Raw genomic sequence first — 20,037 nt, 5'->3', positions numbered from 1 at the left:
ATCGTTAGGGACAGCATGTCAATAGTTGATGTTTTACTTGTTTGTAGTTCAAAAAAATTGTTGCTTTTTTTTACTATTATTGTCTTGTATTACATTTGTTTGAAATATAATAATTTTGGACCACAATGTGAGCATTGACATTGTGTCAAACTTTGATGGAATTGAAATGAGAATGTTTGTGGAATGAAAATGATTCCGTGTTATTTTATTTAGCACACTTCATAGTTTATACATTTGAGAGAGATGTGGCAATGTGCATGCAGTACTTACTAGGGGTGTAACGATATACTCGAATATTCGGTGCACCGAACAGCGATCTGTATCGTAGTTGCATTCGTATTCGTCACTAGCTGAACCGAATACACGAATACTTATATGTACTTATATATATGTTTACTGTATAATTTATGTTTCTAATTCATACTAACCAAAACGCAATAACGATTCGATCGTTTTTATTGTCCTTTTTTATATTAGGTCAACCGCATAGTCAGACTCATAGACCGATCCTTTTTTATTATTCCATGCGTTGGACTGGTACTCTACATGCAGCTTGACTGCGCTTCTGTCAAAACACTGTATGACGTCGCATAGACTCGTTCAACCAGCCTAATACGAGACACGAGCGAGTGTAGTTCGTTAATTTATGCATTCTACGCAGTGTAACGTCAATAATGTTGAACCAATATTCTAACGTTTAAATGGCAGCTCAAAGCAAAATATATTTGTATAATTCTTAACGAGAACTGTGGCATATTAGCAATTCAAATATGGATATAAATTGATTAATACTAGATACCAAAAACCAAAATGGCCTTAAAAATATATATTTGATATTCAAAATAAAATTAATTTACCGGTAATCCATAACTTCTGTCTACATTATACAATGTATATACGGTTTCGGTTTGCACGCATGGAAAAGGGTGAATTGTTATCAATATTCTAACACAAATGTTTTTTAAAATATGTACAATTTGTACATTTATGTTTGCAAAGGCCATGGTATATTTTAAAATTCCGATAATAACATATACATATTTTATCTTGTTACTATTTTGGTTCCCATATGAGGCTTTTAAAATGTTTTGCGCAAAAAGGTGATTGTAGGATTGTTGCAGTGAATTTTGTTCACAGCTAGTGAGTAGTTATCTTTCGATATTTTCGAATTCGAGCGCTTGCGGCAAACAATATATTGCTTAATTGAACAAAAAAACACACCCAGCAAACAGAAAACAAACAACAACAAACAGTTAGTGTTCCTTAAAAAGAACGTGGTCCTGGATTAGACAATAAACACAAACTTGATAGGTCCTGTGTAATCACTAATCAGGTTTTACTTTAAAAATAAATACTTTTTTTCCTTTCAGCAAAGCCTTTGTACTTGTGTAATGTGTATTTATGGATGTGAATACATATTCGTATTCGTCACCTCATATTCGTGATATGTATCGTATTAGCCACCATGTGTATTCGTCACACCCCTAGTACTTACTATATATTTATCTATACCTCCGACTGACCATTTTAGATAATTATCCTTTGTTTAAATTTTAATATTGATATGATAGTGTATTGTTCTTTTTGTGACTATCATTCAGTCATTGATTGTCGGACCGGCAATTAGTTTACGTTTAATACTCGGTTTGTGTAAAATGTATACTTACATCAAGATATTTTTAAAATTGATTTCAAAACAGATTAGAACTAAATAATCTATTTGGAATGTCTTGGCAGATTAACGGAATCACACGGAAGTTATTAGCCGAGATTTTCCGAGTGATCAGTCGAAGTATTCCGAGTGCGAGTGCGAATAATTTTTACATGCTCATATACCATTAGAGTTTCGAGCATGTCCGTCCCGGGGCCTGTCTCTGGATAGCCAGGGCCTTGTCCCGGGATAGAAAAAAATTAAGCGGACAGTTTTGAAATTTACATCCAAAATTTAAATAGTGGGCCTTTAAGATTTTGATGCGCATCTCTAATTAATATAATTAAGAAAGAAAATTCTACTCATTAAATGTGGTCGCTAGATTAGATCGGGTGGTCAAAAAGAAATTAGATAAGATCGGTGGCCTGAATCGGGATGGAGGAGGGGGGTAGAATTGGGCAGAATTTTGAACATAGCAATTAGTAAAACAGTTAATAGTATTCCAAGCGTAAATTCGACGTCGTAAAAAGATGGAATGTCTTGGCAGATTGACGGAATCACGGACGATATTGGCCGAGGTGTTCCGAATGATTAGTCGAAGTATTCCGAGCGTAAATTCGACTTCATGAAAAGATGCAAGGTGTTCCGATCACAAACGTGTGCACGGAAGTGTTGTTTGTAAATATAGTAACTTTATTACTATGCATATTTTATCACGTTTTGTCTTAGAACCAAGTGGTGAAGCGCTCGCCTGATGTGGATCGGTCAAGGATCGATCCCATGTGGTGGCCCATTGAGCTGTTTCTCATTCCAACCAGTGTACTACGACTGGTATTTCAAAGGCCGTTGTATGTGCTATCCTGTCTGTGGAATGGTGCACATAAAAGATGCCTTGCTTCTAATATCAGATTATAAAATGTGTAGCATCCAATAGCCGATGATAAATAAATCAATGTGCTCTGGTGGTGTCGTTGAACAAAATAAACTTTAGAACCAATTACAAGAGATCTGTCACTTCGTATGTGTAGAAGCAAGCTGACTTTATAGCAGCGATTGTTCATATTATACATTTGTGTCATCGCTAATTGATAATAATTATATCATTGATAAAAACACTAAATCAGAAATTTGTTTTACACAAAAATCATTGACGTTAACGAAGGCCATAATAAAATAAATGCTAGTTTTAAGCCATTTTTTTTTTTTCAAAATTGGGGCTTGGGCTGAAATTGTATTTTCTGTTGTATATTGTCATATTATACTCACCATGTACAGGTTATATTACAATATTCAGGTTATATTACAATATTCGGGTTATATTACAATATTCGGGTTATATTACAATATTCAGGCGCGGATTCAGATTTGTGCGGGGCCCAAAGGGCCCCACCCCACCCCGTCATGTACTCAGTTTATGGTTATTGTAAGGAGACGCAAAGTGACGTCATTTGAATACTGACGTCATTTGAATTCTCAATTTTAGCTATTACATTATCTTTAAAAGGCATTTCAAACAATATCATTAATATTATAAGTAACCCTTCACTCATTCTTTCTTAATTCTATTTATTGTTTAAATAGAACTATATTCCTATGTGTAATAATTAGTGGTTCATCGGTCCGCGTAGTAACACAGCTGACCTAGTTGTGTAGGGTGTATACTACCAAATCAAATCCCATAGACGACAATAGTAACATATGTGGCTAAAACTCCTACCTGCAACGTATCAACCGACATAAACGCCACGGATATAAATACTACCACCCCTCACACTTAAAGTGACTCAGAAAAAAATTGGGGGTCAAGCTGCTCGTTTCTGAGATAACGGGTAGCGTCTATGACTAACCTAGTTCCGCACATAATTCGAGTACTTTTTTTTACAGGTACCCCATACATGTTTCAAGCACAAGGCTACTTGACACATTGGTACTAGATGAAATAAAATTGCATATTTTTTTTACCCAGATGAAACTATTATTTTTTACGACCAACACACTCACATTTATAACCAATCACAGGACTTGTGGTGTTCACTTCTATCAAAAGTTCGGTGCACCTCGAACTTTGACCCAGCCGGAAGTTATTTGGTTTAGTACTACCTGTAAATTAAGAAATCCCCGTCATTAGCTAGCAGTGTTACAATTTTTTAACTATTATTTTGAAACAAAATTCCATTCTAGGGTATGTAATAAATACAAAATTACATATATGTGGTTTTCTGATTTCTGTATACCACTCGTGTATACCACTCGATGCCGCAGGCAGAGGGGTTTCCGGCAGGAAGTACACTCGTGGAATACAGAAATTAGAAAACCACATCGTGTTTTTCTATATAATACATATATATATATATATATTAGAAAAAAAGACGCTATATATGTAGTTTTTTTTCTCTACATGACAGGCTTATATACTCATATAGATTATATATAATATATATGTCATGTATAACGATATATATATATATATATATATATATATATATATATATATATATATCGTTTGTTATAACATTCCAAGAAAAGGTGTCAAAGGCTTTTTCAAAATCTACAAGTAATAGCATTCCTGATTTATTTTTTGTAGTTGTATAATGTAGTATATCATATATTAGTCTAATAGTATTAACTATTGATCGACCATGTATAAATCCATTTTGATCTATAAATACTAATATTGGGAGCACATTCTTAATTCTTTCTGCAACAGCTGCAATTTTTAATATGATCGTTTGCTGTATCTTTTTTTTTTAATAAGCCTAATTAATCCCAGTTTCTGTGAATCTGATAATTGACCTAATATATATCCACAGTTGAAACTTCTAATGACAAAATAACTCAAATCGGACCAAACGAATTTGATAAATTCCGTTGTACATCAGTGTGTCCTAGGTGACTTAAAATTATCATTTTCTTTAACACTTTAATAGGTTAATTCTTCCCCTAGCGATTTCGACATAGTATTTGTATTTCACCCAGTTTTGATACCTTAATAGTGTTTATTAGATGAATTAATCATTGTACCGCTTTAGTTTTTATCAGTATAGCGATCTAGTTATCGCACCCCAATGGAAGTATGTGCTATAATGTTTACAGTTTTCTCTGTGTTAATCAGTAAATGTCGTGATTCAATAAACTATATATGATAACTGCAGTGTGTCTTTTTGTTTTGCTGAGATGATTATCCAGTCAATAATATAGATAGCACTGTATCAAATGGGGCTATTTGATATGCACTCAAAGAAAAATGTTCCGGTACATCATTGAAATTTCAGTGAGACATATATTTTTTAAATTTTAAAATATTGTGTTTTACATAGGTGTACTATTTATCTGTTAAAAGTACAGTGATCTTCTCCTGCCTTCTGAATCTGAAGTGCGGTCTACACAATGCTTGGTGCGCCGTCGATGACGATGTAACAGAACAACGTATTGATGTGCGGTCATGGTCGTACTTTGTAATCACCTACTCTGCTGCGTACAGTTCTTCTACTGATTGACCGTAACTTAGGGATGTATTGGGATGTTAAACTTGTCATTTCGAAATGATTTCATATCTGTACCCTCTTGATATGAACGATTTGTTATCGTGACGTCACGTATCGACTCCCAAAACATGGAAGATCCCTAGTATCCATAAACTGTCGAGAACATCTCCACAAACACTGCATGGTGTTCTCATGAACACCAATGAACACCAAATTAACTAACAACAACTTTTGTGCCATTCCAACCTCAATCATTTTCTTGGAGGCATGGCATCACACTGACGACGATCAGATACCAACAAAAGTATTTTTCTGAGTGATGAGAATCCATAAAATAGTTTTAGAGTCCAGTGATAAGAAAAATGACGTCAAACAGGAGCACGTGTCCAAGAATGCTAGAAATGCAACTTGTGCTCACAAAGCATGAATAGCTCGTGCAATTGAAAAGACGCCGCTGGAATATCGAACAGAGTGGTTACATTATTATGACCAGATTTCAAGTAAATTATATTCTGTATGCAATTATTTGGTACACAGGAACTTTTTTCGCGAGTAGTTTCATTGCAATGACCGATTGTAACATTTACTATGTATTTACTAAATTACGGCGACTCAATCTGATAGGACTTCTGACAAATTACTATTTGTTCCATATGGCCTCAGACCACAATTAATTTCACTATGTTTTCTCATGTAGCCCCAGTGGCTGATGCACTTTTATTAATTTCACCAGGCCATTAGCATTTCACAGGAAACATTACCTGCCTGGGCCCAATGAACACTCAAAAGGACGACCTTTGTTGTCCAGCTCTTTTCCGCGTTATATCAATGTAAACAAACACACGTCGGCTAATGGACCGAATCACACCCATTTCTGTGCATTTTACACAAATTTTGCATGACTTCAAGGTGCTCTGGGGGACAGTATGCAGTATCCAGTGTAAACCAAATGCACATATTTACTAACTGCATCCTCTTACCTGTCAAACCCAGTGTAACAAGCCAGTATACAAAGCAGCTCCCCAGTCATTAATCTCTAGTCTGATGCCATATGATTAATCGAAGGTGGCCATCTTGTTTTAGATATCTGAAAGTTTTTTTCGTGCATTTGAATGACATATGTTACCTGGTTTACCACATTTGGTCGAAGTGTTAAATAAACAGTAGAAACGAATTATACCCAAGGCGAGAAGCGTACTGACTTGACTTTGCCAGGGCCCCTTTCCCTCAATAGCCATAAGCGAGTTCATTAACTAATTAGGTAATGCCATGTTCTCATCTGAAGTCACCACTCTATTTGTTTCGACCAAATGGGACGATACCGGCGAAACATGGAGGTGATTTACAAACATTTTGTGCAGCTGCAGGAAAGCAAGAATAGTACAATAAACTGGAAAGTATAGTATAGTGTAGTGTAGTGTAGTGTAGTGTAGTGTAGTATAGTATAGTATAGTATAGTATAGTATAGTATATATACAATAATTCGCATTGCATGTGTATCTACATTTCAAACATATATTTAAATATCTATTAAATACTTAGTTTTTAGATGCAGAAATAGTATAATACATTGGCTACATAATATATTTTATAGAGTAATACATATATAATAATTCGAAATATCAACCTTTCAAAAATATATTTAAATACAGAGTTAATATCTGTAAAATGTTTAGTTTTTTAGATGCAGAAATAGTATATACATTGGCTACATAATATATTTTATAATGTAATAATTCGAAATATCCACATTTCAAAAATATATTTAAATACATTAAATATTATGTATAAAAAAAATACATAGTTTTAATAACGCAAGATTATGAAAGGGGTGGTATTAAAATGATAAACATAAATAATTTTATAACAGCATTGAAATGTACATGGATTCGAAGAATGTTTTTAAATAACTCAAAGTAGATCACTTTGTTTAAGTCAGTTACAAACATATTGTTAACAGACATGATTAAACAAGGTGATTATTTCCTAACGCGCAAAATAGAACATATTCGCAATAGGTTTTGGAGAGAAACACTGTCCAGCTGGATAGATATAAAAAAAGTTCAAAACCACAAAGTGTGGATGATATATTAAGTATTAATGTCTGGAATAACAGCAACATATGTATAGGTAACAAACCATTTATATACAAACATTATATCAATAATGGTATCACATTTATTAATGATTTATTAAACGAACAAGGTGATGTTTTAACATACGAACAGTTTATAAAAAATATCATATAAATACAAATTTCTTGGAATATGCGTCAATAACAAATGTTGTTAAATCATTTATAAACAAATTAGAAAACATAAACGATGACACTTTCACAAATCTTAAAAATCCTGTTTTCCCGTTTAAGATAAAACATTTATTAAAAGACAAAAGCGGTTGTAAACATGTATGATATGTTAAATTCACAAATTGTCATTCCAAAAGCACAACTGAAATATGCAAATGAAGGATACATGTATAATACAAAGAAATGGGAAAAGTATTATGTTATTCCTTTTCGATGTGTAAAAGACACAACATTATCATGGTTTCAGTATAGAATAGTACACAGAATCTTAACTACTAATACATTTTTGTATATGATACATTACGTGGATTTTAATGCTTGCGACTTCTGCAAAGCTTCATGTGAAACGTTACATCTTTTCTTTGACTGTAACAAGGTTAACCACATTTGGGAATCAATACGAGAATGGATAATGACTGAAACATGAATTGACATTATTTTTAGTCAAGATATTGTTATGTTTGGTATGATCAACAACGAAAATAGTAACTTTGTAAATTGGTTGATTATTAACATTAAATATTAGATCTACTGTATGAAAGTACAGAAAAAAATATTAAATATCAATGGTAATCTCTTTGACTGAAACGTATTTCCTAACAATAGCTTGTTTCGAATTCCAGGTCTTTTTCGTTTCGCGCTAGTATAGATTTACCCCCCCCCCCCCCCCCATGTATTTATTTATTTATTTATTTTATTTGTTTATTTATTTATTTGTTTTGTTTTGTTTGTTTGTTTGCTTATTTATTTATTTATCAATTTATTATTATGTGTTTTAACCATTTATATCTTCCTTCTTCTATTCCTATATTTCCCAGTCCTTTCCATTATATGCGTCATAGCAATTTGTTTAGTTTTTTTACCAATCTTTAATTTATACAGAAACATTACAAATGCATTTATGTATCAAATTGTTATATATGACTATATAACATTATTATACAACAAATTAGATATATGTACTTGTATATAAATTATATTACTTTGATGTAAGGCCATGAATTCAAGGCTCCCCAACCTTGACATGGTCAGAATGGACTGGAGAAAAAAAATATTAAAAAAAATAATATAAAAAATAATAAAAAATAAAAAATACATAGTTATTTTAATAACAGACACTTTTGGAGAAGTAAAGAGTTGTTTCCGTTTCATGGTGTTTGGCCTAGTACTGAAGTATTTAACTATGTATAATTTCCTTTCATTATCTAAATATAGACACTGAAAAAGATAATGAAATTCATCACCTAGATTGGTTGTACATAGTCTGTCAACATTTTGCCATCTCAACCTATACACATACTACAAGGACTTTTCTATCTAGGGTGCTATATTATTCAAATTATTGAGGATTGCAACTGAATCGCAACTAGTTGAAATGAGAAAATTTTCGAACATTCAATTTTAAATTCAATTCGATCGGAAATTTGAGATTCAATGACGACAGACCACAGGGTTGACGTGGTGGCGATGGCGATGGCTGTGTTTCCGTGTGCTGAACAATGTGTATATTTCGTCTATGACCAAGCATGACATCCTTCCTGGACAACGTTTTCTGAAATACGAATTTACACTGAAGTTAGTAAAAATCTACATGTAACAAAAACGTCGCCATTTCGCAATTTGTTAATGAACTGGTAAGTTTGTCGACTCCCCTCCGTTTCCGCTTGAATTGGGTTGTCTCCCTTTATTCAAATAGCTCTCGTAAAGGTGAGCAGAAATGTTAAAACAAGCTGTATTATTGGTGAATCTTCAGCTGAGATTTATGCACACCAGCCACTGGTATCACAAATGCCCACCTATGTTTTAAAAGTAAAGAAACATACAGGTGTTTTTAGTGTCAAGGAAATTACAAATAGGCCTCTTCCAGTATTTTATATTATAAAAATACAATATTTATAGACAGCAAGACATGTACATGGTTTCTCCAGGATATTTGATATTCTTGGAGAAAAGGGGAACAAAGAAGAAAAGCTAGAGAAGGAAAATTAAGGAGTATGAATGGTTGAAAGCATAATATTTTGTTAGTCTACTTTGTACACAATGATTAATTTTCCTCAAAATGTTTACTATTAATAATGAAGGAAATAACTACAAATAACAAGGTATTACCATTATAATTAAGGCAGTTTTCAAGTTTTCAGCTACATTGTACAAAGGACAATAGCTTAGCATATGTTCCGAGTCTTCAGTAGGGTGCCCATAAGCGCACACTGGATTATCTGTTACAAAACGTGCAAATCTGTGACTGTTGAAATCGCTAATACCCAACTGGTGTCGGCAGTGCAATATCTGTTGCATTTAGTCGTCTTCATAGAAAATAGGATGGTACATTGATATCAGACCTATTTCGTAGCGCCTTAAATTTATTTAATGATAAAGATGTGCTAGTTTCAAGTGTTTTACTATTCAAAGTTTTACTGCAGAAAGAAATAGAAGAGTCTAGGAAGAACTTTATTCGACATAAGTAGATTTTCAATTGATCAGTATTACGTGTAGAGTATGGCTTTACCTCAGCAGTAGAACGAGGTAATTTTAAAGACAAGTAGGTGGGTACTAAAATATTTCGAATTATGTACATCATACATAATTTGTGATGTTTTCATTAAAGATATAAATCCAGTATCTTTGTAAAGAAGCTGGTCTTACAAAACGTGCAAATCTGTGACCGTTGAAATCGCTAATACCCAACTGGTGTCGGCAGTGCAATATCTGTTGCATTTTGTCGTCTTCATAGAAAATAGGATGGTACATTGATATCAGACCTATTTCGTAGCGCCTTAAATTTATTTAATGATAAAGATGTGCTAGTTTCAAGTGTTTTACTATTAAAAGTTTTACTGCAGAAAGAAATAGAAGAGTCTACGAAGAACTTTATTCGACATAAGTAGATTTTCAATTGATCAGTATTACGTGTAGAGTATGGCTTTACCTCAGCAGTAGAACGAGGTAATTTTAAAGACAAGTAGGTGGGTACTAAAATATTTCGAATTGTGTACATCATACATAATTTGTGACGTTTTCATTAAAGATATAAATCCAGTATCTTTGTAAAGAAGCTGGTGTGATGTTCCTCGAACAGCACCACTAATGGTTCGGAGAGCATCTCAATAGAAGTTTTCAAGTCAGGGTGCTACTTGGAGGGAACTGTTATCCCAAAGGATATCAGCATAGTTAAGGGGAGGGTAAACTCAAATAAGAGCCTTATGTGTTGGAAAGACGCATACCCGAACCACCAACACATACTGACACTTTAACAAATGAAAAACGCGTAATTTTAGAATTAATGAAAAACCATGATTATTCCTTCTAACTGGGGGCAGCCATTTTGTTTCGTTTTTGTGACGTCCGGTGGTATAGCTTGGGGCGAAGTGACGTCAGCTCCGTCCAACCCCTCTTAAGCACAGTGTAAACAAACGCTCTAATTTACGACAAGGTGCTTCGCTTTCATCAACCTGACTTGTAAAACAACATAAATGACTTGATAGTATAATAAACTATTTAGCTAAATATATTTTAATTTGCATCAATAGAACGAAATGGAGTTATAGTAATTTTTCTCTTTAAAATAAACCAAAGAAAAAATACTTATTATTAGGCCTATTGGTAGGGTACGTTCGAGCAAAAACGACCACTCACGATACCCAAGTGATCATTTTCTTTTCTTTGGGACTACGTAATTGGTCAGTTTTGTGACTTTAGATGGGAAAGTCTACTTAATCAAGGGTTTTAGAGAATTACTTACAGTAATAAAGTGATAATGTCCATTACGATTTGAGGGGCGTCCGCGTGGCTAACAGACAATACCTTGTGATCTTAATAAAAGAGGCACGTCTTTTTAGTGTGTCTAGACACAGTGTCTGGGGATCGTCTAAATATATACAGTGTCTGCGCTTAACTTTTTTTTTTTTAGTTGCCCGAATTATATTTTCTAAAAAAACAACAATATTGCAACAGATTATAAGAGAAAACATTTATTTTGAGTATTTTCCTGCACTCAACCAACCCACTCTTTAAATAAATAACAGACATGCCACTGTGACTCCCCACTGTCACTGTCAATACATTTGTGGTATTTCCAACAAACAAAGATGCTTGCGTTCACCAAACGTTGAGCACTGGTATAACCGACACAACCCCTTCCTCCCCCCACCCCATCTCAATGAAATAATAATAATTAAGAAAGACCCTAAAATATAATGTTCAGTGGATACGATCTATGACGTGTACACATAACCAGGGCTGAATCTTGTCGACATGAATTTGTGCCCAATTTTACATGCCACTTAACTTACCTTACACCTATTCTTATCTTGGGCATATGTTTATATGTAAAAGCAGACGTACACTTTTTCATGGTGCAAAGTAGGCTACATAGCTGTACTTTTATTTATTAATTAATTATTGATTTAAAAAAAAAAAAAAATCGGTCGCCAGGCGGGCAACCTTACTGTGGGTTTTCAGTCGCCCGTCGTCGTTTTCAGTCGCCCGTCGTCGTTTTCAGTCGCCAGGGGCGATCGGGCGACCGTTAAGTTCGAACCCTGTATACACCTGCCAATCAGGAACCACAGGTACAGGCCATGGAAAGAACAGATCAATAGGCGTCTTAGCTCAGAACAGGGGAGATAATAAAACAGGTGGCGCGTCACTCGTCAGGGTCCAACAAACTTTGACAATAGCTGTATTTTTCATTGCTTTGTCATTCATTGTTATACCACGATGGACAAAGGGAACATTTGTGAGGGAATGACAATTGAACAGTTAAAAGATGAATTACGAAAACGAGGCGCAAAATTATCAGGAAGAAAGCGAGACTTGGTGGAAAGGTTAGTAGAATGTTTTACTTTACATTATTAGCACGAACAACGTATTATCGTAATTCACTAATTGTAATTTTCATTATCTTGGGGTATTTCGATTGCCAACGGTTTATTTTCCACGTGCGTAGGAAGGTGCCAAAAAGTGGGGAGCACACTTTTATATTTACACACATTTACACTATTATAAGGAAAAATATCTTAATTAAAAGTGTGTGTGTGTGGGGGGGGGGGGGGGGCACATCTGTTTGCCCTAAACTTTTAGTCAGTTCGCCCCCAATTATTTGTTACTTTTAATTAAAACAATTAGTGTATTATTTCTTTAGAGGCATGTGAAAGTGTGTGTGTTTCTTAGGTTTCCTCTCAAAATCTGTGTGGTCCTTAACCATATGTCTGACACCATATAACTAAATAAAATGTGTTGAGTGCATCGTTAAATAAAACATTTCTTTCTTTCCCTATAGACAATGTAAAATGTTTTAATGTATTCTTTTAAAATCCTCCCTTTAAGGTATTCCATGATTATTGTATCCTTTGATAATGATTAACTGAGTAGTAGGTTGTTACTATATATATATATATATAGAGTGTCTACGATTGTCAGTTTATTTTTATTTTATTATTTTTTCCAGACTTGAAGCATACAGACGCAATGACAATTTCGGTAATGCAAATGACCGTGCTAAGGAATTCAACATGGAAATCCCAGATGTGACCAATTACAAGGACATAAACTCAGAAAGCCAGCTTCCCGCATTTCCTTTTGAGAGGATTGAAACATATTTGCAACCACTTGGAAAAGTGTTTTACAAAAAACCTAAAGATCTTTACGATGGCTGTTTTTTTAAATTTGTGAGGTATGTGTCGGATGGCGATTTGGTTTTTGTTAGGTCAGTGTGCAAAGCTGAAATGAAGAAAAACCTCACATACACTGTGGACATTAGTTTAGATACGTTTGGCTGTGTCAGAGAATGCCAATGTGAATGCGGTGCAGGGATGGGGCCTGAAGCACACTGTAAACATGTATGTAGCCTTCTTTATGCCATTAGTCAGTTTTATGAAAGGAAGTCTATGAAAACGGAGGAGACATGTACACAAAAACTGCAGAGTTTTCACAGAACCAGAAAGTTTATTGCTTCGCCAATTAAATCTTTTGATTTAAACTTAACTGGTACAGATAAAACTGACTATCGATTTGATCCGCGCAAACCTCAGTATATTAACCCACAGCAAACAAATACAAGGTTAGAAACGTTAGTCAAAAACAAGGAGAATTTTGGACAGATGCCCATTAGCCAGTTGTACAAACCATGTGACATGGTCATGCTCATGACCACAGCTATTTTGGTAAAAGTAATGAAGATTGTTTTTTAGAAAGTGCTTTAATAACAGATATCAGTGATGAACAGATTAGAGAAATTGAGGTTGCTACCAGAAAACAGTGTTCATGTAAGAGATGGTATAAAGAGAGGTGTAAACGGCTACAGACATCTCGATTTGGACAGATCTGCAAAGCAACAGAGCGAACTAACTTTCCAATGTTGGCACGGGCATTGACCAAATCAAGCAAAATAAGTACTGCTCCAATAAAACATGGGCGAAAATATGAGTCGGTTGCCATAGCAAAATATGAAGAGTTACAAAAGTGCATCGTTATACAAAGTGGCATTGTTATCAACAAACTGAAACCCTTCCTTGGTTGTTCTCCAGATGGTGTTGTAGACGAAAGGCTGATTGAAATAAAATGCCCCTTTACTGCTAGAAATAAGTCAGTCTGCCCAGCAACAGTGCCTTATCTTTATGAGAGAGAAGGCACTCTTGCTTTAAAAAACACTCATGATTATTTCTATCAAGTTCAAGGACAGTTGTACTGTACTGGGAAGCAAACATGTGATTTTTGCATTTTCACACTCTGTGACTTCAAGGTAATTTCAGTTGCTAGGGACAATGTGTTCATTGCAAAAATGCTTGTTCAGTTGGAAACATTTTTTGAACAACATTTCCGCAAAGCAGTTCTTGATGCTTTTTATTTTAAATATTCAAACTTGTACTTATGAGTTAACGTGTGTTTAAAGAACTTGTGTGTAATAGCATAGATAATTAATTATATATTGTTCATTGTACAGGTATAAAAAATAGTTGGATTCTAAAATGATTGTACGTGCAGAAAACACTGTCGTAAAAGAGTAGCATGTTGCGACAGCGGGTTTCCTCTTCAAAACAGTGTCAGAATGACCATGTTTGGCATTCAGTAGCCGATGATAAAATCAATGTGCTCTAGTGGTGTCGTTAAATAAAACAACGTTTACTTCTTTTTTTATATATACAAAAACCCAGGTATCAAGTCCTTGTTGACTTTCAGTAAGCTCCTGTCAGTCATTACAAAACAACTCATAATACTGCAAGTCAAATAATTTATTTATACAAGCTGTTTAATCACAGCATCATATTCATACATATTGGTGAATGAAGTGGACATTGCTGATAAAATATGCACAATAAATAATGATAAATAAGTATCCGTAAGTTAAATTCGATAAATTTTGTTGCATGTTTTCCGTTATATTCTCTTCAAAAATAGAAATACATAGGCACATTGCAGTATGAAAGTAGATACAGAGGTCAGATCAAATTTAGTAAAGTTGAAAAACTGAACATCACTGGTAACGATAAGAGTTTCTTTCATGCAGTTATTATAAATACATTTTGGTTACTAATCTAAACTGCCTTTTAAGTAAGTAAAGGAATGAGATATATATATGGTTTGACAATTACCAATACATTTTGAAAATATCACAATTTCACATCAGAATGATACCAATATTTAATAAAATAGCTTTAATCCCTCAAATTATTTACATTGTAACAAACAGAAGGCCTTGTTTGTTTTTTGTCTGAAATATTTAAATAAATGTATTTGAGAAGTGCTAGTTTATAACATGTTTGATATAGCAATTTAAATTACAAAAGCATGTACTCGCTTCAATGACTGCCCATGTGAAGCAGAATATACTGGGCAAAAAATTTAAGCATTGGGTCTGCTATATATGAAATATTGTTCACTAATTATGTTCTGTATATACGTTATTAAATTCCACATCTTATTGATAATGTGAAGATTAATGCAATTGTAATTAATATTTTTATTCATCCAAATAAATATATTTTACATGTGTATTTGCTTTGTTCATGTATTTTACGCATCAGTAGGCACAATCCGGTCCCGGAAGTTGCACAGCATAAAGCACACAAAAATTATTTCAGTGGCAAGTTTTGTTTCAGTGTGATTCATTGGCTGTGCTAGCATGCGATATGTCTTAGCTAGTCCGATCACTCTCTCCACATGCACACGCTTACTTGAAATTTTCCTATCTTCCAAAACATTTTCCCCTGACATTCTATTTTTTTTCCTAAAAAAGGATGGCATGTTGATGCTAACATCATATGGTGCAAACAGATCCTGAACGTTAAAACCCTTGTCTGCCATAATGGAATCCTTGGGGTCGCATAGAGAAAAAAGATTTGATCTTTCTACAATTTGTCTGTCACTGGTAGAACCTCCAAATGCTGGTGATACATATGAGACAAGACCAGCAGGGGTAATACCAACAAGCACTTTAACAGTGTTTCTATTCTTGTATGTTGAAAATGTTGCTTGTTGGGCCAATGGCGCCTTAGGTTTTTTTATTGGTATCTCGGTACCATCAATGATGATACGTGTATTTGGAAACTGCTTTCATGTCTACAGGAGAAAAGAACTTGGTTAACTGACGGTCAGGCCATGAATTCAACGATTTCCATTCCAAAAACATGAAATTTATCCACGTAATAAATACATTTGCCACTGTAAATTCTGACACTTCAAACAGCCGAGATAGCATAAAGTGTGTTTCTTTTCTTCGAAGCTTAATCAAAACTAAGAAAAACTGGTCTTCAATGCTGAGATTGTCCATAGTTTCAGTGTAGTAATACACCAGATGGTTTGCTGATGGTCCTAATGTATTAAGAACGAATATAAATGTTTCATAATTTTTAAGCCCAGTGAAGTAATGCATTCCTGCGGGGTCATCTTGGAATTTTACAGCCGACATTGTCCTAACAGGAATTGTGTTTGTCTGAGTGTGAACGGTTCTTGTTTTTTCGCATTCTTCCTCTTGAGATTTTGTTATACAGGAATCTGATGTGACTGTGATTTCAGCACCTATTTCCAACGACTCACTGTTCTGTTTAGGTACTTCTGCACAAATCGGTACTGGAAGTGCCTGTCTCTTTTGACATCGGGCTTTACGTTGAACTCTAGAGTCGGATGCTGGTTTTATCCACATAAAAATGGATGGTACAGCATTTTTCTTCAGCCTTTTGACTGCTGACACATTGCCTGAAATGATATAACATAACAAGTAAATTTTTAACATGTACAAGCTTGTTATCAATAATAGTGTAATATGCATAATGACATCATTGTGATATTTGACACCATGTTTGATTTGAACAAATGATGATAAGAATTAAAAAATTGCATAAACAATTTATGGGTTAAACAAAAATAAAATGTGCGAATAAAATTAATAATCCTGTAATTTACAGATACCTGAGGTTTATATAAAATTGCCCATAATTAGCACCTTTAATCTGTATTATGTGATCTGAGGACTTGCCATGTTTGTGTACTCAGTACCGACATTTAAAAAGTTACAGGTTTTAGTCATTATTTGAATGATATATGCAGGGTACATATTTCTAATGTGTTTTTAATAAAATTAAATAGTATACGCTTCCTCATTATCGGGACAGATTTTTGACTGAATTAATGTAATTCTTAAAAAAAAGTTGTCATTTACTATTATTCCCAAGTTGTTGGGTGTTTTTTTTAATAATATTGTGTAAAATAAACTATTAAGTAAATTAGCCAAACATAATTATCCTAACAACATTTGTTTATAATTAACCACATTTTAGTTGTAATTTAAAAAAAAATACTATCTAAAATTGTTGAAAGTAGAACTAAATGGTTTTCTATTATGGGCGCTGACAGACCGCTTTGAAGGAGTAATTTATTTCATTATGTTGTCCAACATGCAGGTATGATAAGTTATTATTTATGCTTACCATAAGTGTTTCTCTGGACGTAGTTTTCGTCGTTAAAATGTGAATGACAAACAACGCTGGAGTCGTTTGGCTTCCACTTGTCTCGACGAACTGCAAATAACCATTTTTCACGAGTTTTGTTTTCCTTTGGAAACCGATGCCCGCCTCTGTTATGGCAACCAGGCACACAACAACACGTCGACGGCATTTAAATTGTATTATTACATATGTTTAGCACTATAAACAAATTTGTCGCAATGTAAATTGTTACAGTTGATCGCTTATAACCTGAAGCCAGTCATTGACAAACCAGCTTTCTGGGACCCTGTCGATCGTCGCGCCATCTGGAATAGAGTTATCTCCACCTGTTTCAGCTAAGACGCCCATTAACCAAGAAGACACTCCGATTATTATTTCAGTCCGTGGGTTAATTTATGTACAATACAAAATAAGCCACTATTGTCAAAGTGTTGAAATAACTATTATGTTGCCGGCTTACTGGGATGGATATTATTACAGAACATTGCGATGCATCTGCAAAAAATCAGGTATGTTTTGTTTCTTCATTTCGAAGACTAATTCCTGACGTGACACGTTAGGTATTATGTAACCACCAGCTCGCCAGAGGGCGTATTCACTGGGATGGTACAAAATGGCTGCGCCCGTTATGTATAATAGCCGTCACATTTAAGCGTTTTATTAATTAACTATACGATTATACTTGTTGATATTAAACAATAATGTGCTTTATATATCGTTGAATATGCATACCAGGCCAAATGCCTTAATTGTCCCTTTCTTTAAACACCAGTAGAATAAATTATTTATATATTTTATCCAACGATTTTCTAGATATCCTGTATTTAACGGATCTGGGACAGCTGATCATTTTACTGGCCTTGTCGATAATTTTTGTTTATATAAGGGCCAGAAATCTTACCAATAGGTGGTTCTCATAACGTCATCAATGAAAATGGCCTCATATATGGTGCATTTGATATGAATGATATTTGAGATGAGTGGGCATTTCATTGGTTTTCGACGGTAATCCGTTTTTGAAAATGTTATTATGCATTCAATATTTTCATAATTTAGGTTCACATTCTAGGCATATAGGTTTACAAATAAATGCTGTCACACAAATAAGACTATTATTCAAAGTATTGAAAAGGTATGAATTAAATATTTTAAGGATTTCCCAGCAGGTTATAGTTAACCTAGAATACATAGGTGATTCATATTTTGTTATCAATTTTCAGACATCTATAGTATTAATAAACGTATTACACAGCTTATACGGCGTTTTAAATTCACAATAATGCTTTGTTTTTCGAATTTTGGCAATGCTGAAGCAGTATGGATTTTGTGAAGAACGCTATAGACTGTTTGAAACAAAGACAGATTCCATGTCATAGTAGTCAGTGGAAGTGGCCACTGGCATAAGGTGTAAACACATCCATCATGATGTTAGCTAGCTTAATCTGAAATAAGTGACCATGGAATACCAGGTCCTCTTGTACGTTCAGGATATATTGACCAAGAACACAACATGAACCATACATGTTTCCTTAAATGACAGTTTTGTGATAGTACGGATTCATATCATGGCTGGAAGATGGAAATGGAATCCTTCAACAGTCCTTCAGTATTGATATACAATGCTACAAAGTGAGATCTCAATCATTATCCTCATTGATTAGGACAAGTTTGAGATCTCACCTTGAAGCACCATCTTCCATTTCTGATGGACCGTTGAGGGACACTTCTTTGCATTCAATAACTATGTTTACTCGAGGTAGTTGCCTGTACCTCTAAGAGTCAAAGAGTTACTGCAGTACAATATTTATCCTATAAAGCATGAGCTCTAAAAGAGTTGAGTTATTCAGGAAAAAAGTTATGGCATTGTGTTGCATTGACGGGTGATCAAATCAAATAGAGAAGTGACCTCAATAGATGGTATTAAATGCACGAGGCTGCATGGACGATTCAGATATATCTTTGATAACTTACAAGCTGATACGTCTTCACAATAAAGAGATAGAAATTCTGCTACATTATTCTATCATTAAAATTTTGACATGCAATACACGATTATTAATAAATCAAGCTGCTCTAGTTGTGTCGTTAAACAAAACAAACTATAACTTTCTAAACTTAAAGACAAAGAGTCGCAAGGCAGTTAACCTACTAAATGTTCCAACAAAATACTGCCTTAAATTATTATCATACCTCACTTGGCATGGATATTTTGACATTTAACGGAGTCGTGAATTATGGCAACGTAGCTATAAATGGGAAAATAACTTCGTTGCTGTTTATCTAGCTACCAGATAGCTTAGAGTAGCAAGCGTTAGCTAAAGAGAAACGTGCTGTCTGTTTACGTGACCATATCTTTACTAGGTCATGTTAAAGTTTGTTTTGTTTAACGACGCCACTAGAGCACGTTGATTTATTAATCATCGGCTATTGGATGTCAAGCATTTGGACAATTTGACATATAGTCTTAGAAAAAAACACGCAACATTTTCCATTAGTAGCAAGGGATCTTTTACATGTACCATCCCACATACCACGGCATTTGGTATACCATGCACTGGCTGGAATGAGAAATAGGCCAATGTGTCATCCATCCACCCAGAAAACAAAACAAAACAAACCAAAATTAAACTAACATTTATAAACAAGCAGATG

At 34.2% G+C, this 20,037-nt stretch overlaps 2 protein-coding genes across 2 annotated transcripts in view; one reads left to right on the top strand and one right to left on the bottom strand.

Annotated features, from left to right (window-relative positions):
* Nucleotides 1–1,924, top strand: part of LOC121371420 (caspase-3-like) — a 10,770-nt gene extending 8,846 nt beyond the window's left edge. The window contains exon 2 of the mRNA XM_041497297.1: nucleotides 1–1,924. This exon is cut by the window's left edge and continues 2,085 nt beyond it. The gene's annotated coding sequence lies outside the window, so the exon portion shown is untranslated.
* Nucleotides 1,925–15,454: 13,530 nt separating this feature from the next.
* LOC121370062 lies at nucleotides 15,455–17,554 on the bottom strand. Its single transcript, XM_041495163.1, is given in 3 exon segments — nucleotides 15,455–15,992; nucleotides 15,994–16,636; nucleotides 17,368–17,554. Coding segments are annotated over 3 exon segments (1,368 nt in total).
* Nucleotides 17,555–20,037: the final 2,483 nt, after the last annotated feature.

Source organism: Gigantopelta aegis, chromosome 4, assembly GCF_016097555.1.
Source record: "Gigantopelta aegis isolate Gae_Host chromosome 4, Gae_host_genome, whole genome shotgun sequence".
Taxonomy (NCBI): domain Eukaryota; kingdom Metazoa; phylum Mollusca; class Gastropoda; order Neomphalida; family Peltospiridae; genus Gigantopelta; species Gigantopelta aegis.
This window is presented reverse-complemented; position numbering and strand designations above follow the sequence as displayed.